The sequence below is a fragment of the Muntiacus reevesi genome, chromosome 12 (genome assembly GCF_963930625.1).
Source record: "Muntiacus reevesi chromosome 12, mMunRee1.1, whole genome shotgun sequence".
NCBI lineage: Eukaryota > Metazoa > Chordata > Mammalia > Artiodactyla > Cervidae > Muntiacus > Muntiacus reevesi.
The window spans coordinates 77,957,607-77,980,625 of record NC_089260.1 but is presented as its reverse complement, the minus strand read 5'-3'; the positions used below and the strand labels follow the sequence as shown (position 1 = coordinate 77,980,625).

General features: G+C 45.6%; 2 protein-coding genes across 2 annotated transcripts in view; both read left to right on the top strand.

The window, feature by feature from the left end:
• The window catches only part of LOC136144765 (uncharacterized), a 54,810-nt gene extending 33,274 nt beyond the window's left edge, over positions 1-21,536 (top strand). Inside the window, exons 4-5 of the mRNA XM_065902616.1 lie at positions 16,623-18,341; positions 21,498-21,536. Of these exons, the coding sequence (XP_065758688.1) occupies positions 16,623-17,077 (455 nt within the window). The 3' untranslated portion in view covers positions 17,078-18,341; positions 21,498-21,536. The remainder of the gene's footprint in view (positions 1-16,622; positions 18,342-21,497) is intronic.
• The window catches only part of LOC136144764 (exocyst complex component 1-like), a 40,665-nt gene continuing 35,085 nt past the window's right edge, over positions 17,440-23,019 (top strand). Inside the window, 5 exon segments of the mRNA XM_065902615.1 lie at positions 17,440-17,521; positions 17,606-17,742; positions 18,217-18,341; positions 21,338-21,357; positions 21,604-21,791. Coding sequence (XP_065758687.1) covers positions 17,440-17,521; positions 17,606-17,742; positions 18,217-18,341; positions 21,338-21,357; positions 21,604-21,791 — 552 coding nt within the window.

The following is a 23,019-nucleotide window of genomic DNA, read 5'->3' as shown; positions in this document are numbered from 1 at the left end:
TGTCAGATTCTGTGATCTCTATCAGCCTGTCTTCGTGTTTACTGGTTTATTCTTCTCCTAACTCCCATTTCCTGTTGACCCCTGAAGCAGAATTTTTGTTTGGTTATTGGGCTTTTTGAACTCCAGAATTTCCTTTTGGTTCAACTTATCATTTCTATTTTTCATTGATCTTTTCTAATAGATGAGACATTATCATCATATCTTCCTTTAATTCTGTAAGTGTGACTTTCTTTAGTTCTTTGAAGGTATTTGTAATAGCTACTTTAGAGTTTCTCTCCTCAAAGTACATTTGGGCTCTCTAAAATGCAGTTTCCTTTGCCTGTTCTTTTAAATCCTGAAACTATGCTTTCTTGTTTATTTGCCTTTCTCATAGTTGGTACTTTTTTAGTTCCAAACTGGATATTTGATAATACATTGTAGCAGTTCTGATACTAACTCCCTATTTCTAGGGCTATCATTGTTAACTAGTCTACTTGTTTGTTGGCATTTATTTTCTAGTTAGTTGCTTGTTTTAGCTGAGTGAAATTAGTTTTTCCCCAAATGTGCAACCCTTAATGTTGAGCTTAGAGAGTGCAGGCTTGAGTATGACTCCTCCTACCCCACTGGGTTAAAATGGTTTTATCTCTGTCCTCTTTGATTATCTCTTTCAGTGAACTCCCTTTGAGGATACTGCTTTAGTTGCAGATGGCATATCTGCATTGGTATCAGATGCCACAGTTAGCCTATGCTAATTTCTAGCTGATTGCTCTATTGTTTTGACAACACCCTGGTAAATAAATTACTCTGAAGTCTGATCTGATTCTGCTTGAACAGAAACAATCTGATTCCAGTGCTTCTACAACTTCTGTAGGAGTTGTCTTTGAGGTCACATTTTAAGGCTTCTGCCACCCCCAGGAGGACCCTGCTACTTCTTTCCTCAGTTATTTCTACTAACCTTCTAGCTGTTCTGCCTTTTCTCGTATTGCTGTTACAGAGCTATAAGCCCCAACTAATTTACTTATCACCAAAATCACCACTGGTGATTCCAGTGTCCTTAGGCTTGAACTTCTCCACACTCCATTCAATATAAGATGAGTCCTCTTAAGGAGAAGTATGGAGTGCTCTGTGCTTTTAGGCTTCCTCTTCTTCCCGGGCAGAATGTACCTGCTACTGCTTCAGAGTTTAAGGTGAGGACAGCACCCTGTTTCTCTTGCAGAGACACCCATGTTCTATGAGCAGAGTTCTAGGCAAAGATACTGTATGGTCGTCTTGGCTTTCTCCTCCTAACATGGAACCTCAGCTATACTCGTGTACTAAGACGAGGATGCTTAAGGTCTAGTATTCTCAGCCTGTCATGGCTGCTGTGGAACTTTTGTCCTACAACAAGGCCCAGGTAGAGGAAGAGAGCCTCTACCTTCTCAGTCATTTTTGCCTGAAATAGAGCTTTAGCCACATGAAGCTGGGAGAGGAAGGGATGAGAAATAGGTGGTCTGCTCCTCTTGGCAGATACCATAACCCTAGGCTTGGACTGTCATGAAAGACTTACTCCATCTTCTTAACTTCCCAAGCCTAGATTAGACCTCCTGTCACTATACCTGGGAAAGGAAGGGGGCAAGGCATGGTTCAGATGGCACTGACTCTGTTCTTCTAAAAGTTAGCAGATTTTCTTGAATAAGTATTTCTCCATTTGTTATATGACCTTAGGATGGCTTCCAGACATATTTAAATTGTTTTCCATACTTTGATCATTTGTTTTTTATTGGGAAGAGGATCCACAGAGTTCCTCACATCACTATTCTAGAAGTGCTTCTGACTTGACTTTTCTGGGATGTGTCACTGTTTATAACATCTTTGCATGAAAAGTTCCCTTGATATCTCTAATTTTCTTGAAGAGATCTCTAGTCTTTCCCATTCTATTGTTTTCCTCTATTTATTTGCATTGATCACTGAGGAAGGTTTTCTTATCTCTCCTTGCTATTCTTTGGAATTCTGTATTCAAATGGGGATATCTTTCCTTTTCTCCTTTGTCTTTCACTTCTTTTCATAGCTGTTTGTAAGGCCTTCCTAGACAGCCATTTTGCCTTTTGCGTTTTTTTCTTGTTGATGTTCATGATCACTGCCTTCCCTGCAATGTCACAGACCTCTATCCATAGTTCTACAGCCACTATCAGATCGAATCCCTTGAATCTATTTGTCACTTCCACTATATAATTCTAAGGGATTTTATTTAGGTCACACCTGGATGGTCTAGTGGTTTTTCCTACTTTGTCCAATTTCAGTCTGAACTTGGCAATAAGGAGTTCATGATCTGTGCCAGAGTCAGCTGCTGGTCTTGTTTTTGCTGACTGTATAGAGCTTCTCCATCTTTGGCTGTGAAGAATATAATCAGTCTGATTTTGGTATTGACCATCTGGTGAAGTCCATGGGTAGAGGCTTCTCTTGTGTTGTTTGAAGAGGGTGTTTGCTCTGACCAGTGTGTTCTCTTGGCAAAGCTCTGTTAGCCTTTGCCCTGTTTCATTCTGTACTCCAAGGCCAAATTAGCCCAGAGACTTTGAAAGATGGGGCCTGACTGTTCTCTAATTGTGATATACATCTATCATCACCGTGGTGGTTTGTGAACTTGATAACAGCTGTGAAGTTTGGCACTTCCTCACAGTTAATACATGCCGGTATCTGAAATTTGTTTGTTCTGTTGTGGGATAGGCATTATTTAATTAAATAACTGTAATGTATGGATGTGAGAGTTGGACTGTAAAGAAAGTTGAGTGCAGAAGAACTGATGCTTTTGAACTGTGGTGTTGGAGAAGACTCTTGAGAGTCCCTTGGACTGCAAGGAGATCCAACCAGTCCATCCTAAAGGAGATCAGTCCTGGGTGTCCTTTGGAAGGACTGATGTTGAAGCTGAAACGCCAATACTTTGGCCACCTCATGCGAAGAGCTGACTCATTTGAAAAGACCCTGATGCTGGGAAAGACTGAGGGCAGGAGGAGAAGGGGACGACAGAGGATGAGATGGTTGGATGGCATCACCAACTCGATGGACATGGGTTGGGGTGGACTCTGGGAGTTGGTGATGGACAGGGAGGCCTGGCGTGCTGCAGTCCATGGGATTGCAAAGAATCGGACATGACTGAGCGACTGAACTGAACTGAACTGAACTGAAATTCATGCATGAGCAAACTGTTCAGAGTGAGAACTGCCTGTATAGCATATGTTGAGTAATGTCCCATGGTAAGAAACAAATACCTAGAGGCCTGTAGGATGAGAATTTGTATCTTGTTATGAGGAAGTCTTTCTCTAAGCGGAGTGTGAAATTGAGATATAAAGGAAAAAGAGAGTTGCTTTGACTTCAGAAAAATGAAAGAATTCTGCATAGCAAAAGGCAACCCAAATAGAGTTAAAGATAACTGGCAAACTTGGAAACATAAACATTTGATGATGTCTTTGGCCAGCAATTCCCTTTTTTCACCGTAGAATGAGGGGGAAATCTCAGTGAGCCAAACCTCATGAATCAATAGATAAGAGGTTAGACTAAATTTCTCATATGGTGTGGATTTAATTTTATGGAATGCAAAGTATCTTCCTGTAGGAAACACGGAGTATTAGCAGTCTTATCCAAATCCTTAGCAGTGCACGCAGGTAAACCTTGCGTAACTGTGTGATGGGTGAGTCTCTTTTCTGTTCTATAAGAGAGAGAGAACAATGAGCAGAATGTGTGTTTCTCCAGGGCCGAATTCTAGTATTGTCTCTGGACCACTGAGCTTTTCAAAAAATCGAAACGCACAGTCTCTCGCCAATCACTCTGAAACAATCAAGAGGGAAAGAAATGGAAAGGTTGATGAACTTGCCAGTCACCGTTGTGGTCCTGACTCCTGAAAATAGTGATGATGGGGAGGATGAGATGTCACATATCTGAAACTTACAGGGCATGAAGATTCAGATGTCCAGGGTGTAGATTCACATGGAGTAGGGAAGAATGCCTCTCATAACCTACCTCAGCTGAATTACTTATTGGGAATTGTTGATTAAGAAATGAGAGGATACAGGCAGGAGCAACTCCTGAAATAGTGCCTAAATAACTCAAATATTCCTAAGGAATCCTGCGGACAACTGTGTCAGAGAGGAACTGACAAATGGAATATAATAAGCACAGAGATCATGCCCTTGTCAGCTAGCATACGGAGAGCATTACTGATCCTCAGCAAATTGCCGGGAGCCAACACACGAGACCCTACCCCTAAAGAGGCCATAGGGGAGAAAACCTGACGGGCAAGGCGAATCAGGTTTTCAGGGGTTTTGGAAAGCTGCCCCCGGCTCTCACCTTAAAGATGATATCTGTCTTTCTGATGCCTGCCTCAATGGACTACTCCCTAATTTCTCTGACACAGGCAGGAAGGCCTTCCCCGATCTCTTCCCAAATAAGAATCAATTTAGAATTTTAATCAATAAGTTTCCCAGGTGGTGGTATTTTATGAGATTATTTAGGGTGAAAGGAGTGTTTTAATTTAAACTCCTTTGCTGGTATTTTAGTTTGTTTGGCAAATGCGTTTAGGTCCTTGGTACTAATATGCATGATTGCTTATAATATCCTAATCATAAAACAGCATAAAGAACCTGATCACCTAAAGTCTTTAGTAGGCACAGAGCCCTTCGGGGGTGAGGAAGCCCTATGAGAGAACATAAAAATATTATTCTAAAAGTGGTTATAGTTAAAGATTTAGAAAAATAAGAGTTTAAATTTGTTAATTTTAACCAGGAATGCTAAACAGGGGCTGCCTCACTGGAGCTGCAGAGTCTTTGTGTGGTAAACCTTTTAGATAAATTTAACTGATAACTTCTGCAAAAGGATTGACCTTTGTGTTCATTAAAGAATAGATTACGGAAAACAGCTTTGCATTCACCTAGGTCATAAAATGTCAATAGGCCCCAAGGCCAGAAGATAATGTACAAGACCCTCATAAACAAAGAAGTATGCAGAAAACACCCTGGTTTCGTGAAGGACAAGCTGACGTAATGTTAAACTATCTTCCCCTTAGAAATGTACAAACTTAGGGTATAAAAGCTATGGTAAAAAATAAAGCATTGCCAGACTCTTCCAGACTCTCTGCACCCGCGTCTGGTCATTCTCTCTCTCTCTCTCTCTCTCTCTCTCTCTCTCTCTCTCTCTCTCGCAGACTTGGCCCTATCAATGCTAGTCTCTCGTCTCTCTCTCTCTCTCTCTCTCTCTCTCTCTCTCTCTCGCCGACGCCGTTCATCCTGAGGGTATCCCCTGGATCCTGCCGAGGCTGGACCCCGGCAGCAAATCATTACTGATCCTCAGAAAAATGTAATGTGACTGGGCCTAAAACCTGGTTGGAATTTTCCATAGATGTGTGATATTGGAGATGTGTTTGCAGCTGCACTTGCCAAATCTCCTTTTCAAAGCACAGTAGGTCATGGCCAGAGGAGCAAGGGCAGCTCTGCTCGCTCTCAGGCAGAAAAGGATTTTAGAAATGTCAGGTTCTCTCCCACAAAGGAAGGGGTTAGCAGATTATGAATTGGTGATTAGTACAAGTGTCTGTGATCCCTCAACTAATTTCCATCTTGAAGCTGGGATATAAAGACTCAGGTGCTGGGTGGTGAGTCACAATCTCTGAATAGGTGCTTAGTCAGGACGGATGGGCTGAATCCGGGTCTCGGCATCTGGTACCCAGCTCTTTTTCCAGCAGGATGCCTTTAGACATGACCCTGACACCTTTGCATCCATAGCTTTTTGTTGTTGTTTGGTTGTTTGAGTATATAAAATGGTGATAACACTACTTGGTGGCATATTCAATTAAAAAAAAATAGCAACCTTTCATTACTCAGTGCAAATCAAACAGGAAATGCTTTCTCTTAGTAACCCTGCTTAACAATTTTCTGGACTCTTCTGCGCTGGGCCAGATTCAGAAATACACAAGTGAAAGATGAGACAGTACATCATGTTTTATTCAATTGGGTCTTGATACCTGTGTGTGACTCTTAACCAAGTAGTATGCAGTAGTTAAGGACACAGATTGAAATTGTTTAGAGTGTGTCCTAAACTCTGACTGCCAGGATTTAAACCTCAACTCTGGAGATTGTAAAACCTGGGAAAAATTGCTCTCCTAAACTTCATTTCCTGCAACCGAGAAACATAACTGTATCTTCCTTGTTGTGTACTGAATAATACCCTTGTCCCTAAATATCCATATTCTAATGCCCAGAACCTGTGAATGTCACATTAAATGACAGAAGGGATTTTGCCAATGGGATTAAATTAAGGTTATTGATAGGAAGATTCTCCTGGGTTACCTGGATGGGCACTCAGTCATCACTGGTGTCCTCACGAGAGAGAGGTAGAGGGAGATTTGACTCCAAAGAGAAAGTGATGATGAAGCTAGGTTTGGATTGATGCAGCCAGAAACCAAGGAATGCTGACAAGAAAACAGATTCTGTCTTAGAGCCTCTAGAGGGGGCATGAATGGTCCTACCAACTCCTGATTTCAGTCCAGTGAAACTGGTTTTGGACCTCTGTCTTCCAGAACCGTAAGAAAATGTGTTTCGTTTTAAGCCACCAAGTTTGTAGTAATATTACAGCAACCGTACCGAACAAATGTGCACCTCTTAGGAACTATTACCCCAGTTAAGATGTGTGCCTGGAAGCACACTTAGTGGAATAGCGGCATGCAGCAGGTTTGCCATCATAAGCCATTCTTAAAAACCTGAATCCTTGGCTTTGCGGGATCATCAGATCCAGTACAGTGGTTGCCGTTTTTCTCCTTGTTCATCCTGGTAACATGTCTGGACAGCTAGTAGAGAGAGCTCTGTCCTTCTCCACAGGTCCTCTCACCTCTATTAATTAGAAGGAAAGTAAAAGTTGCTCGGTCATGTCCAACTCTTTGGAGACCCCATAGCCCCCCAGGCTCCTCTGTTCATGGGGAGGCTCCAGGCAAGAATACTGGAGTGGGTTGCCATACCTTGCTCCAGGGGATCTTCCCAACCAAGGGATCGAACCCAGGTCTCCTGCATTGCAGGCGGATTATTTGCCAACTGAGCCACGAGGGAAGCCCAAGAGTACTGGAGTGGGCAGTTTCCCTTCTTCAGGGGATCTTCCTGACCCGGGAATCGAACTGGGGTCTCCTGCATTGCAGGCAGACTGTTTCCCAACTGAGCTACCCAGGAAGTCCTAACGAGAGGGAAGAGGTTACTTAAGTAAGACGTTACTTAAGCCACCATCTTCTTTTCCTCTCCTTTATGACTCTTCATCCAACTGGTCTTTATAAATTTTAAAGAAAACAAAGTCATTTCTCAATGGATTCAGATACTACCCCAAATTAATATTCCCCAAAAGTTCTTATTCTTATTTCTAGACCTCATCACCAGAAATTCCTGAGCCTAAACCCTGCCTAGCTTCTAGGATCAGTCATTTTCTCATTTCTCCCTTTTCCTTTTAGTTGAGTCTTGTCATTTTTGTCCCTTCCCTAAACATAACTTGTAATAAGGTGACATAGCAAAGTGATGAAAGTATAGATGGTTTGTTTTAATCCTGGGTTTTTGCCATCTACTTACTGTGCGACATTGGACAGGCTCTTTAACCTCTCTGGGCCTCAGTTTCAAAAAAATAAGTCAGTATTATAAATAATACCTACCTAAGATTGCAATTGTGAGGATTAAATGGGCTTAAGCACTTGCTAAGCACTTAAAATAGTACTTGTTGTAGTGTAAGCACTGTAATTGTGCTTGCTAATAATCATAAGTGCAATTCCCAGCACATAACTTACTCAACTTTCTGTCATCACTTTGAGGTATGTATTTGATGAAATCAGTAAAATCATTCTGTTTCAAGGGGAACAGAAAAGTATTTTTGAGCAATTGTCCATGTGGCTATTTCACCACATTTAGTGTTTTCAGATTTCTGTACAACAGCCTGGGCTAGTCCAGCAGCAAATTAAAAATGGACAGAGCTTATGTTTTGCACCCTTTATCTCACTGTCCCCCCGCCTCCCCCACACACATCCCCATCTCTTTGGACATAAGCTTTCATTTTTCCTCCATGTTCTGAAAACCTACTTCTAAGAAAGTGTCTCGGTTCATCCATGTCGCCACAAAGTAGCATTGGCATATAGACACTATCACGTGTGAAATAGCTACTAGTGGGAAGCTGCCGGATAACCCGGAGAGCCCAGCCTGGTACTCTGTGATGGCCTGGAGGGGAGTGAGGGGAGGGCTGAGGTAGGCTCAAGAGGAAGGGGAGATACAGATATAGATAATTATATGTTTATATTATATATAATGTATATATTATATATGTATATATAATTATGACTGATTTGCTTTGTTGTATGGCATAAACCAACACAACATTGTAAAACAAGTATCTGCCAGTTTAAAAACCAAAGGTGTGTGATCTCCAACTTAGCGTGAATTTAAGACAAAAGTGCCACTTGTCTCAGAGAGAGAACTTTTCAAGCCTGGTTCTGTTTCTCAAGGTTGTTTTGTTTTTCTGTCTCTCCTAGCCTTTCCACCTTGGGCAAATACGGGAGGTCCACATTGTGGCTCCAACACTTAGCACCCGCGGCGTTCTCCAGGCCCGAGAGGAGCGTCTGAGGGCGGCACCCCTGTCCCGGGGCTGCTGAGGGACCGCGCCCGGCTCCGTCTCACGTGAGGCGTCAGCTGCTGCTCAGGCAGCCCCTCGCCTCTCGTCACCCTGGGTGACGGCAGCGCCCGGTCCAGGGAGGGCCTGGGTGGGCTCAGCATAGGCAAGGGTGTTTCTGGATCTCTGAGAAGAAAATATCGGCGACAAGAAAGACATGCATTCATGAGTCTGGGATTCTCAAATCTTCCACAAGCCGCCTGCTAATTCTTGAGAGGTATATGTGGGGAAAATGCCCTGCTTGATAATAACGAGAGTTTTAGCCTGAAGTTCCACACAAAATTTCTAATCTTAAGAAATATAAGAGGCCCTAGGTGAGATCTCACTCGTGGCCTAGACCAGTATTGGGCACAGTATGGAATAAGGACTACCTGGCTCATAATGACCTGAAGTACTGTTTGAAATCCAGATTGTTAACTCTCCCACAAGGCAAGGAAATTAGGAGTGATGGGGCCAGAATTATGCCGTTTTCATGATCAGTAACTAGTGGTTATTTCCAGTCTAACCTGAAAGCAATTTGGTCTCTTTTCTTTCAGGGTCTTATGCTTCCTTTGGTCTTAGAGCTTCAAACTGAGGAGGGGGAGGGGCAAGGGTTCTGAAAGAGGAGGGGATCCAGGCAAGGAAACAGTGTTGCCTTTGAACATTTTAAAAATAGTTTATTCTGGGGAAATGGTTCAAGAGAACAAAAGAAGGTGGGTCAGATTTTAGGAGAAGTGATGACATTTTGTGAGAAAATAGCAGTTGAAGGAAAAAGCAAACTGAAATACAGCATGAGTTTAAACAGTTGATGATAGAGACAGAAGTAGGAGCATCATGCCTACAGAGAGGGAAATACAGTTCTACCATTCTGTTGTCCCCAGGACCGAGCAGAACTTAGTTAATTTAACTTACTGGTTTTCAACCCATAGCATCAACCTGTAAATAAAACACAGGACACTTTGTTGTGTTTGCATAACAAATTATAAATATTATCATCACAGGTAAAGCAAACATGCTATTGCCCAAAGGTGAGCTGTACAAGGGGAAAGACAGAACTGGGGGCAGAAGCAGTCTCAGGCATAAAGAAAATGATGAGATTAGAGTGAAAGTGAGTACTGTAGCTATGTCCTATAGCTAGTATTTCTTGAGAGCTTCCGTGTGTTGGACATTGAAGGCTGCAGATGTGTTATTATTTGCATCATCACGAGCAACTCCACGCAGTGGTGGTTATCATCCAGTTCCTCATCATACAGGTGAGGAAACAGAGGCCCAGGAAGGTTGAGTAAATTGCTCAGGATTGCAGAGCTAATAATATACTGAAGAACAAAGCTTCCAAGCCAAGTGGTCCATCTCCAGAACCAAGGCTTTTAGCCACTAGACTACTACTTCTCCCTTCAATAAAAGCCAGCAAAAATTGCATGGCATTACAGAAGAGAGGCAGCAGAAGTGATGAAATGAATATGATGTATTGGAGGGAAGAGGGATGAGAAGTAGTGGGGGTAGGAGTTTATCTTCCTGCCTCATGCTAGGGTGCTAAAATGGATCTACAATGGATACAGCAGATAAACATAATGTCTAGAATTATGGGGGCAACATTCCTGTGGCCAAAAACTGTCTCTGGAGAGGGGAACTGGGGTTAGAAAAGTTGAATTTCTGTATTTGAGATGCTATCATGTCCACATAGTATTTTCATAACAATATTTCCATTTATTTAGATGAAGCTTCAACTGTGTAAATGCATTAAAACATGAAATTCAAAATCATCTTTATATCTCATACATTTGCTAAGTGCTTGCCTTATCAGAATTGTTGTTTTCAGCTTTGAAGGATTTTTGTTTTTTAATGAAAAGCATTATAAATTTTAAAAGTTAAAAATTGTCCCTGGTGATGTTGTCCTGCATGGCCGAGAGAAGGTGTGGAACTATTAGAAGCAAACTGTATTTCAACCCTGCTTCTGGTAGGGAAGGAGAGTGTCTGAAGTCAGGCAACAGGAGCTTTGATCCTCTGGAGTCGGAAGGAACAACTTGGAGTAAATGAATCAGGCGGCAGGGTGCCGGGAGGAGGCTGTCGGCCTCTCTGTGATGGTGTTCTTTGTTTTGCAGGACTAATCTCAGAAATGTTGCATTAGGCTCAGTGCTGTGCATTTTTAGGCTGCAGTATTTTTCCATCTGTATACTTCATGAAAGCAAGCACTTTTATGCTCCCTTTAAAATGGGAATCTCCTATTTGAATTGCCTGGTGAGGACATTTGAAGTAATTCATTAAGCATACATATGCATGCTCTATCTCCATCTATGTAGCTATCAGTTATCCTTTCCCTACTCACCTGCCTGTATTAGTCTGCTCAGGCTGCTATAACAGAATAGCATAGACTAAGTGGCTTAAACAAGAGACATTTCACACTTCTGGGAAGTCTTAAGAGCAAGGCAGAAACACTTCCAGGTGAGTCCTCCATTTTTGGCTTGTAGATGGCCATCTCCTTGCTGTGTCCTCCTCACATGGTGGAGAGTTGAAAGCTTTCGTGTTTTTTCTGTTTTTTATAAGAGCTAATCCTATCATGACAGCTCTACCCTCATGGCCTCTTCTAAACCTAGTTACCTCCTAAAAACTCCATCTCCTAATTCCATCACACATAAGGGGATAGGGCTTCAATATATGAATCTGTGGAGGGGGACAAAAAAATTGTCTTAACTCTCTATATCTGTCTGTCTATCTGTCTTTATGTGTAGAATAATAACAGTGGCTTATAATTCATTTCCCTGTGTTATTTTATCCTTCCAAAACTCGTGTGAGGTAAATTGGCCATAGGAAAATCACTGATTTCACTGAAACGTTTGAAGGTTGGATTAACTTTGTGATCACACAATCAATAAATGATGATGCCACAATTCAATCCACATCTTCTCCACCCTCCTTTCCTCTTCTCTTCTCCCTTCCCACTTTCTGACTTTCTTCCAGCCGCATTATTTACTAGCTTTTCCCTTAGGACATTGGTGTCCTTCTTCTGGGCCTTGCAGAGGTTATTCCCATTATCTGGAATGCTTTTTCCTCAGATATCTGACTCAGTTCCCTCCCGCTACACTGTTCAAACTCCACCTTCCCAGTAAGACTTATCCTGTTCTACTGTTTAACTGGAACACCTTGTTTCTCTGCCCATGCACTGCTCAATCTCTGTTGCGTTTGTTACTAGGCTTCCCTGGAGGCTCAGTCAGTAAAGAATCCACCTGTAATGCAGGAGACCTGGCCCGATCTCTGGGTCAGGAAGACCCCCTGGAGAAGGAAATGGCAACCCACTCCAGTATCCTTGCCTGGAAAATCCTGTGGACAGAGGAGCCTACAGGTGGGCTACAGTCCCTGGGGTTGCAAAGAGTCTGACACAACTTAGCAACTAAACCACACCACCAGCTTGTCAGATAATTTACACTGATTTCTGTTCTCCCCTCTGACTACAGGATAGGCTACAGAGAGTCAGGAGTTTTGCCTTTATTGAACCTCCTGGAGGCCCAGCAAAACTCTAGGGTCTGCTAGAACTGGACACAGTTATACCTCTTATGTTTGGTATTTTAGCAGCCTATCTCAGAGCCAAGCCAGTTATTGAAGAGAATCTTTTCTGATACTTTAAGCAGTATGATCAACTTGAAGTAAACTTAAATTTTCAACAATTACAGAGCAGGCATGGACTCTTCCTTTGTTTCTCCAGACACATGAACCTGGATACAAAGTCCATCCTCTCTGGGTGAAGTGGGAACATACAGAGATGACTGGCCTAAGTTTCAATTGGATCAAAAGATGCACAAAAGAGACATTTAAACGTTTTCAAAAACGAAAACCATCAAGTGTGTTTCCTCTTCACACATCAGGGATTGTCTGGCCTCTGGTGTGGTTCGAGTGGTGCAGGGGGAGAGAGAGAGACATAGAGAAGTAAGGATGAGCTGCCCTGTCTCTGCCTCCTCTGGACCTTAGTTCTTCCTGGACTGTCACTCCTTACACTCAAAGCAGATTTCAGAAGTCAGCACACATGGTCATAATGTATGCCTAGCTCCACAACCCAGTCACTGGGACCCAGAAAATTTTGCAACCTTAAGTCTGCCTCAACACATCATGACTCATATATATCAATGGGTAAAGACACACAAACAGTAGTAGATTAACAGGAATAAGTTTTTACTTATATATAAATTACCTATATACATATTTGTCCATAAAGCTGGGAAAGATAAGTGTCCATTGAGGCAAATGGGTAGGGGGAGAGGAAGCAGCTAAAGACAGCTGTAGAACTTGCCAGTTCCAAGTGTAGGGAAAATATCCAGAAGTTTGGGTCGGCCAAGTTTACAGTCAAACCAGGGATGGCATAGTGGATGATACATGCAGATTACTTTCCATCCTCCACATGGAACTTCTCAATTCTGGTATGTAGTTCTGAACTGGGCTCAGATACTTCTCAGCCTGCACGACACACACACCCACCTTCCTCACCCATGCACATACAACACACACCTACTCGTGCATATCGCTGAGCGTGTGGTCCTTTGGCTCATTGCTGCTAAAGGCAACATCGTGCTCCTCCAAAGTCAGAGGGGTGCCCTGAGTTGGGGTCCCAGGAGTTCTGAGTGCAGACATTCCTCTCTAAATATATATGGTGCTATCCCCCATCGTACTACGTGGGTTTGGGCTGGGGAGGCCTGGGTGCTTTGTGTGAATGGGACAGCAGAAGTGTACCCAGTCACAGCGGGTGAGGTGCTGGCCCCCGTCACCCGCTCTGTGCTTTGCATATATGAGTTCCGAGCCCAGTGGCAGGTGCTGACACTGGGGCCTCCCATCCGAGATGAGATGTGGCTCCTTCCATGTGTTCACCCATGGTGTATTGGCCAGGTGGGTCCCAGTTGTACTGATGGGAAGTGTGGCTACCAGGTCCTCCATTCCTGGGAATGATGACGTTCCCTCCTATACCACCACCACTTGGATCTTGGACAGGTGGACCCCTTGTGTTTGGAAGTCAGGTGGAACTTCTAGTGGGTTTCAAGCCAGGGGTGGGTCTCACAGTTGCAAATCCAATGGATGCAGTGTTGTTCTAGTGAAAAGTTGAAATTGACTTGTCCCTTGACACAAATTTCTTCTTCATGGTGATGGGATTTGTAACTGTAGATTGTCTACACTCATGTGGGTCCTGGGTGCAGTGATGGGAAGTGGTAACACCCCGACCTCTAACCATAAGGATGGTGGTTTCCCCTGCCGTGACTCTACCACCTGGACTTGGCTGAAGGAGACCCCAGGCGTTTGGATTCAAGTTGGAACCAGATATGTGCCCGGATGCTGGGATGGGGGCTTGCTGTTCCTACTGCAGCAGCCAGCTGCAATGAGATGAGCCCAAGGTGATCTGGCCACAGTAGGAACACAGGTGGTGCTGGGTGTCCCACACAGTTCTGTGCAAAAGTGAGGTGGGCCAGATGCTTCTGAATAAGTGAGGCCTAGGGCATTCACACCAACCCAAAACTCCCACCAGCCATAGAGGCTGCAGCCCCATCAACAGTGGGCCTCATGTGGTACTAGCAAGACAACAAGCTACTGTCTCCAGGACTGGGCACTGTGGTATCCATTCCAAAACCAGAAGTAGCAGATACATCCCTGGGGAAAATACCTGAGCTGTAGACAGAGGGCGGCTGCATGTTGATGGTGGTGGTGGAAGACAGGGGATCTGGTAAACCCGAATCCATTATCCTTCCTCTGGGTGGCTGGACTGCAGAAGAGGTTAGCTTTTCATCTTGTGCTAGGGCTAATGGGTTTCCCAGTGGAATAGACTTGTTAGGCTTCTTCCTGTTGTTGGCCCCAGATGTGGGTTCAATGGTGAGTTCTGGGTTTCAAGCTTCACTTGAAACATGGGTACCTCTGTTGACCACGTCCACAGGTAAATAAGTCGAGGCTCGGGTCCAGGCATCGCTGCCACTGGGTGCTGTGTTCTCAGAACCAGGAAGAGCCATGTGGTATGAGTAGTGGTTGTCCTTGGAGTCAGAGGTAGACTAGAAAGTAAAGTCTGAGGAGGAGGTGCATCCATAGCTTTGATGTCAAAGACTGGTTTGACATCTGTAGAGATGCTGACTGCTGAAGCATAGATAACTGCCGAAGCCATAGGTGGGGGGCTGGGGGAGGCAGGAGCCGAAGCCATAGATGGGGGTTTGGGGAAAACAGGAGCTGAAGCAATAGATGGGGGGCTGGGGGAGGCAGGACCTAAAGCCATAATTTGGGGACTGAGGGAAAGAGCCAAAGCCCTAGAGAGGGGGCCAGGGAAGACAGGACCAAAAGCTGTAGATGGGGGGCTAGGGGAGAGAGTGGGCAGAACCCTAGATGGAGGGATGGGGAAGACACTGGCTGGAGTCCTACACAGTGGGGCCGGGGAAGACAGGACCCAAGGCCGTAGATGGGGTTCCAAGGGAGACATTAACCAGAGTCCCAGGTGGGGGCCCGGGGAAGGCGCCAGCCGGAGCCCCAGATGAGGGCCCGGGAAAGGTAGCAGCCTGACCCCCAGGTGGGGGCCCGGGGAAGACGAGAGCCTGACCCCCAGGTGGGGGCCCGGGAAAGGCAGCAGCCTGATACCCAGGTGGTGGCCCGGGGAAGGCGGCAGCCGGAGCCCCAGGTGGGGGCCCGGGAAAGGCGGCAGCCTGACTCCGAGTGGGGGCCCGGGGAAGACGACAGCCTGACCCCCAGGTGGGGGCCCGGGGAAGGCGGCAGCCGGAGCCCCAGATTGGGGGCCCGGGAAAGGCGGCAGCCTGACCCCCAGGTGGGGGCCCGGGGAAGACGACGGCCTGACTCCCAGGTGGGGTCCCGGGAAAGGCGGCAGCCTGACCTCCGGGTGTGGGCCCGCGGAAGACGACAGCCTGACCCCCAGGTGGGGGCCCGGGGAAGATGGCAGTCGGAGCCCCAGATGAGGGCCCGGGAAAGGCGGCAGCCTGATATCCAGGTGATGGCCCCCGGGGAAGACGGCAGCCGGAGCCCCAGATGAGGGCCCGGGAAAGGCGGCAGCCTGATAACCATGTGGGGGCCCAGGGAAGGCGGCAGCCGGAGCCCCAGATGAGGGCTCGGGAATGGCGGCAGCCTGACCTCCGGGTGGGGGCCCGCGGAAGACGACAGCCTGACCCCCAGGTGGGGGCCCGGGGAAGACAGCAGCCGGAGCCCCAGATGGGGGCTTGGGAAAAACAGAGGCTCTCTGCTGCCCATCAGTGGCTGCAGATGTAGGGTGAGGGTTGGTTTGGGAGTGAAAGGCATAGTTAAAGATTGAAGCAGGGCAGGAGACCGTCGGCACAAATGGCGCTGGTGGTGTCTGGTCTCCCTGCAGTGCGTGTCTGCTCCACCCCAATACCTGGGGGAGACTGAAAGGTTACAGCATGAGCCGGGGGAGTAGTGTCCATGTCAGTGACGTCCTGATCTGAAGGAGACAGGAAGGTTACACTTGGAGATGCTGTGACTGTGGTGGTAAAAGGGACTCCAGTAGAAGTTGTAGCAGGGGGAGCGATGGGGCGGTCTGGAAGAGGGGTGAGTAAGTATGAGGGAGGGGGAGAATCTACACACATGGGTGTTGGGGATTCATTTTTGTCGGAGGGTGGCTGGAAGGGGAGGGTTGGGGTGCTCAGGGGTGTGGAGAGGTCAGAAATAGAAGGTGGTGTTGCTCTGACTGCACACGCAGTGCCCGCATCCTCCTTGAGGGCAGTTCCCACAGTGGGATTGGAAACTGGAGGCAGAGCATCTGCAGGACTAGCAGAATGAGAGTCCACGGGGGCTGTGTGTCTTGCCACCCGATCCACATAAGGTGTCAGGCAAGGTGGAAGGCCAGCCAGATTGGGGAATCTGGAGGACAGGTCGGCCAAGTTGGTGGTGGTAGGAGGGACCTGCAACGTGTGACTGACCGGAGGCAGGGAGCCTGTGGTCCCTGGGGCAGGCGGGGCGGCGCTGCGGCGTCGCATGGCCTGCCTTGGATCCCTCAGGATTCTGTTCCTCTGACGGTCCCTGTTTTGTTTCAGGGTGCCCCGGGTTTTGGCGCGAGTCATGGCTGGAAGCTTCGGAGGCGGGGGAAGGTCACTGCGACCCCAGAGCAGCGGCAGCGGGGGCGGCAGTGGCGGCAGCGGGGTCGGCAGTGGCAGAAAAAGCGGCGGGGGCATCGTCCTCTTGCGGGGGCGCCCACTGCCGGCGGCTCCCAGGGGAGAAGAGCTTCTCCGCGGGGTGTCTGAAGGTGGCTCACGCTGCAGCGCCTTCCCGGACATCAGTGACTCTGGGCAGCCGGGTTGGTGGTCTTCACCCAGCACCACTTCTCCTGGCCTCTCGGGCAGCAGGCTGCAGCGCGGACTTGGGGCAGAGAGCACCGTGGCCAGGGGGCCAGGCTGCGAGGGAGGCCGGCCGTCTCCAGCAGTGCCGTCTGAGCAGATGGCGGGGCTTTGGGAGGAAGACTTCGTCCGAGACACCTGGGCTTTCTCACTGAAGTTGCCTCCTGGGTGCCCCGGAAGGAGGTTTGGAGGCTCGGGAGGGCAGTGGAGGGGCGGGAGGAGCCCGCCGGTCTCCTGGGGCCTAGGTGTCATTGTCATAGCCCCGCTGCGGTCCGGACTCATCTTTCCGTTGTCCTCTCCTTCGGCCTCTGTGTGACCTTCCTCCTCTGTCACGCCTTCCCTTTGATCTTCCTGGACCATGGCCTTACTCTCCTTTGCGCGAGGAAGTGGGCGGTGACTGGTTGGTACCGGCTTCCCAGCCTTGGCTACCTGAACAGGTAGCTCAGGGAGTGAACGCAGGAGAGTAATTTTGCGCCCCGGTGGAGGAATTCTGACGGTTCTCGAAGGTCCGAACATCATGGAATTACGAGTGGACAGGACGGGCTGCTGCTTCGGCCGCTCCCTCAAGTTCGCCAGGGGTAGCCCGCCCACACGGGAGAGTACCCAGCCTGCTGGATTGGGTACCACCTTTTCGGCATGCTGTAAAACCCGGACGATGAGGGCACTGGATCCTGGTTGAGCAGCCTGCGACCAGGTTGTAAAGCAGGAGCTGGGGCGGCGGGGTGACCCCGGCCAGATGTGGTGGCACCCCGAGGGCGCAAAACCAGCGAGCGCCGGCCCAGCGGGCGCCGGCGGCGGAGCACAGAAAGAAGTTTACACAGTAAATTGCCCGTATTGTGCGCCAAATAACCCGAGAATAGAATGTGAAACTGCGAGAGCGTCTCCCTAGCTTCTTACTCCTCTCGCGGTCAAACACGCCCTGGAGAGAGGAGGACTCAGCCTGGCAATTGTGACGCGTCCATGGTATACGTGTCACAGAGAAACTGCAAATTCCGGGGCAAAGGGCGGGCCCCAGTGCACGACCCCTCCCGGGCTCTCTAGCCGCTGAGACCTCCCACTGTGGGTGGCAGGTGTTTGGCACCAGATGGGCCACCGTGCAGAGACTCTTCAGGACCGTGGGGGCCTCCTTCTCCAGAGCTCATCCCATCTAGCTCCTCATCATGCAGCCCCCTTGGTGCCTGCGTGTGTATCTGCCGGCCCTTCCCTGCCTGGGTCTCAGAGACCTGTGCAAAGCTGACTGCAGGAGCCACCCACCCTCCCGGGGGTGGTCCAGCACCTGTGGGGACCTCTCCAGCTTCTCTGCGAGGCCAGGAGCCAGGAGCAGCTTCTCCGCCGCGGCTCCTCTGCCATCATCACCAGCCGGAATGCAGAGCCCTCACCTGGCCAGGTGCTGCACCCCACCACGTCCTTTTCTGGCGGGTAAGCCTCTTTCTTCACTTCTTTTTAGAAATTTGGTACAACAGTTAAATCTTAGACTGTTCTTCAGGGTGTGCAGATGGTAATGGCTTAGCCAGGTTGTGACCCAAACCTGCTCTGGGCTGTGGTGCCTCCCCGCCATACATGCTTCACGTGTTACTGCTCTTTTCTTGTCCTCCTTATGGCACTTAGCCCTAAGTGTCATACCTATAATGAGTCTATATCCTACCCTGTAGGTTTTCTTTTGCTCAATTCATGAATTGATCACCTGCTGCGTTGGGTTCTGATCTCAGAAGAGGCAGGTTAAGGACCACCAGTTGTCAGCATAGCACCAGCGGAGGTTTTCCCTTTGGTATAGTTTGAAGGATCCAGATATGTAAAGATGATAGTCTAGATAAATCATGGGCTTTCCTGAAAGAAATTTACCAGTGCATTATTCTGTATGGATTAGAAGCCTGTTTCTGTGGCCTTCCTGGAGTGTGTTCAGTAAGGCAGCTCATTCATGTTGAGAAAGCAAACACATCACTTATTGCAGCTTCATAGTGGAGCCCTGTGTCAGCTTCAGTCAGTCAGTACAGTTTGGTCACTGTGAGCATGTCAGCTGGGTCCACTCTTTACTACCATATATAATTCTAAAGATTCTTATGCCCAGGAGAGAAGTCACACTCTTGGGTGTCTAGGACAAGGGAGACATGTTATTATTCACAAGGTAGAAGCTTCAAAAGAATAGGATAGGACTGAAAACTCCTAGTCTAACATGGCTTTATCGAGTTTGAATCTTGTTTCTTTGGCTTACTTCATTGGAGTGTTTTCTTTCTCCTGGGCTGACATTGTGTGTTACACAGCAGGCATGTGACATGTAGAGGTTTCAGAACCCAGAATTGTATTGATCAGTGAAACTTTATTTATATATTTTAGTTTAAAATCTATTTAAAATAACACTGGACATAATTCATATATTATAAATTAGTTTGCCCTCTGCTCTTGAGATTCTTTTTATAGTATGTCAGAGTAAATTTGGACTTCCATCCCCAAGAAGATTTGAGATTGGAGGACACAGAAGGTTTTTCTCAGACCTAAATTATGTCTGAAAAAAGCGAGAAATATCATAAGCCCTATCTGACCTCTCTAGGAGCAGAAATGATTTACAGCTGTGGCATTTAACCATAATTCCTTGATCTCATTTGAGAAGAGTTCAGTAAGGAACAATCTCTTCATTTTTGTTTCTTCCTTATTTTCTTGTCTTGCTTACCAACAATCCATTGTAATCCATGGATTGATATGGCAGCAGGCTGAGTGGTCTCTGGAGCTCATACAATTAACTTTTTTCCCTAAAATAACTTTAATTTCCTTGTTTTTCAGCTCCTCTTCTTTCCTTGCCCTTTGCTATAACCAGAACTCACTGAAAGCTAACTGGCTTTGTGCAGACCCTCCTTAGGACAGTCTTTCCTTAGTTATTTTATTCATCACTCGGTTTCATTTTTTGCCTTCTCGAAATATGTTGAAATCTTTCTGTAGTTGATGACTTCCACAACCTCTTGGCTTTTACTGGCTTATTAATTTTGGTATTTCTACACTTTTATTTAAGTATGGTTTCAGAAGGAACAGAAAGTAAATGTGTCCTAGTCTGCCATCTTGAGCTGAAAATCCCTGTCAGTTTTAGCATCCAGCATTCCCATGGGGTGGGGCGGGGACCTTGGCATTAATAGGTGTAACACTCAAGATTTCAGCTTTTCTTGGGCAGTCACTAAGGACATAGTATGTGGTAATTTCTAATGGGAAAATAATAACTATTTCATGGAATTTATTTGAGGATTACATTAGATAATGAACATACAAATGCTTTCTAAAGTTTCAAAGTCCATAAAAATGTTTCTTGTTATTGATTTGGTGCTACTTCAGTTTTACTTGACAGTGATTCATGACCTTGCTTATGTGAGAAGATGCCTTCTGAAACAATTATGATCATTTAAAATATTTGTTTATTTTAAATGTTTACTTGTGTAAGGAGCTGTGCAGAATGAACTGGGCATCCCCTGCCCCCTAGTGGCTAAAAAGCTGCACACAAAACACTTTTAACATTTCCAGAGTGACTTGGAAAGGGCTGAGAGCTGGGAGACGCCGCTCTAGGGGACTTGCGTTTGTGTACTGCAGTCTGTAATTGCCTGTGCCGAAAGTTTTAGCCCCTCTTTTTTTTCTGGCATGTTATCTAAAGCTGGCTAATTAGCATTCTTAAGAGTAGATCATTTGTTACTTTGAATTAGGTGTGTTTTGTTCAAGGACAAGTTAACATATGTCAAGTCATGCTGAATGTAGAGTCTCATTTTCATACAAAATAATGAATATCTAAAACACTTGGAATTTGTGTTTTAAAGCGTGTCCTGTGAATTGTTGAAAATCAGTAACTTTGTTTCGAGGTTTATTTAAGGGTAAAATTATTTTTTTCATTTTATCTCTCGATCTCAAGATTTATGTAAAATCCCATATGCTGAGTCTGTTCTTTCCAGAAAGTGAACTGAAACATTTATCTAGAAAGCATCTCAGTTCTGACCTCCTGGTCTTTTGTTTTGAAGCAGGAAGACAGCTGAAATTTTTGTAGTTTTACACAGCCATGATGTTGTTCTTACTATACAGATATTGAGAAAGTTTCTATTAGCTGATCCTTAGAAATTTTATAAACACATGTGAAAAATTTTTACAGAGAGAAATGGAAAGTTCAGTTAATATTTTCATTGCCCAAAATAAATTATGAATTGTAGATGCATTTTTAAAATTTCAATTGAAAGTTATTTGGAGGAAAACACAAAACATAACAAAGATAGAAAGAACAAAAATAACAGAAGAAGGTGTTACCTGGAAAAAAAAGGAAAGCAAATTGTTCCTCATGTGTCCTGAATTATAAGCATTATTGTATTAGAGCAACAGTTATCTCAGGTAGAGAAAAAAAAAGGTTAGGCTTGTACACGTGTTTCGTTTCCGGTTGTATATTTGTTTTATAGTTTAATTATGTTTTGGGAAAGTGTGACTAAGGCCTGTTTTAACACAAGTCAATAAATTAGACTGCATGCTTTTGTTATAATAGACATGTTAACATATGCGGTTCTTCATAAAATAAGTTTTTTTTCATATATTTTGAATCATTTTTTTCCTATTTTTCAGCCTCTAAATGTGACCTGTGCTTATAACTGACCTTACCTGTAAGTACAATGCTGTTGTCCTTCCTAGTTTTTTACTACTTTATTTTTAATTTTTACCCTCTTTTAAGAATCTGTTCCAAGTGGAGAAAATCAGAGTGTGACAGGAGGTGAGGAAGAGGCAGTGGATGAATGCCAAGAGTTAAATGCAAGAGAAGAGCGGGATATTGAGATAATGATGGAAGGCTGTGAATATGCAATTTCTAGCGCCGAGGCCTTTGCAGAAAGGTTGTCCAGAGAGCTGCAGGTGTTAGATGGGGTCAGCCTTTCTTGTAACGTGTGGCTAGTGATGTGTGGTAAGCTGAGGAGACTGGTGATGTTCATATTCTGCTGCCGCTGCCTTTGAGCCTAGACGGTGGGATCGTTGCTGTCTTTCCCTAGAAGCGCATCACCAGCTGCCTCCCTCTGTCTTTCACTGTTCTTGGTCCAGAGACAGAACCATTCCTATTAGGCCAGTGAAGGCAGTTGGCTGAGGTTCTGGATTTGGGGAGGTTCTTGATATGAAGTGATGGAAGTAGAAAGTAGCCAACCTGAAACCACCCTGGGGGTTGATTCCCCCAGCCTCTGGAACACTTCAGAATAGTTCAAGGCAAGAGAATAACATTTTTGTGGTTTGGGGGGAAAAAAATAGGTACAAGTTAGAAGGAGAGAGAGTGAGCTGAAAGAAGCGAATCCTTTACCCAAAGAGAGCAAAATAGTGTAGTGAAAACAGGAGAGCCAGGGCAAAAGGATGTTTGACGACTCCTCTGAACTGCTGTGGAATAGATGCTGTTTATTTGTATGCACATATCTGAGCTTGTACCTACATGTACATCTTTAGGAAGTAAAAAGCTACAAGTAGCACCTGTCTTATGAGAAAAATCTAAAATGAGAGTGTTTTGTGAGGGGGGTGTCGTTTTGTTAGGCAAAGTATGAATTTAAGAAAAACTCTGAGAATAAGGAATGTTTTTAAGACTTAAAAGAGTGTTGGCATTTTATACATGAAAGGTACAGAAGTTGTAAGGTTGAACTGAGGTCCAGAGATTACACCAATAGCCCAAGCTTACAAATTTGTAGAACTCTCTGGAAGTAAAGCCTAGAAGAGACTTCAAGATGTTGAAGTGAAAATTGTCCTGGATCAGTTCAAGTCACAGCTCTGCTGCTTAAGATTCAGTGGGTCAGAGCTCTGCTGCTTTACAGTTGGGCTGCACCTCCATGGGAGTTATTATGAATAGTATATAAAATAACATGTGAAATTTTAGCATCACCCATACAATGATATTATTTTAACTCTTTATCCAAATTTTTTCCTCATATCATGTTATCTGCCTTCTTAATGTGGCTTTGTGGTTTGTATTTTCTAGTTAATGTTGCCTCTGTGTTTCAAGTCATCATATTACTTTGCAGCTTAATTTTGGGTTTGAAAGCTTCCATATTTCAGGGAATTGAGAATCAATAGAGTCTTTAGAAAATATTAATAAGGGGTCGGTGGTTTGTTGCTACTTTGT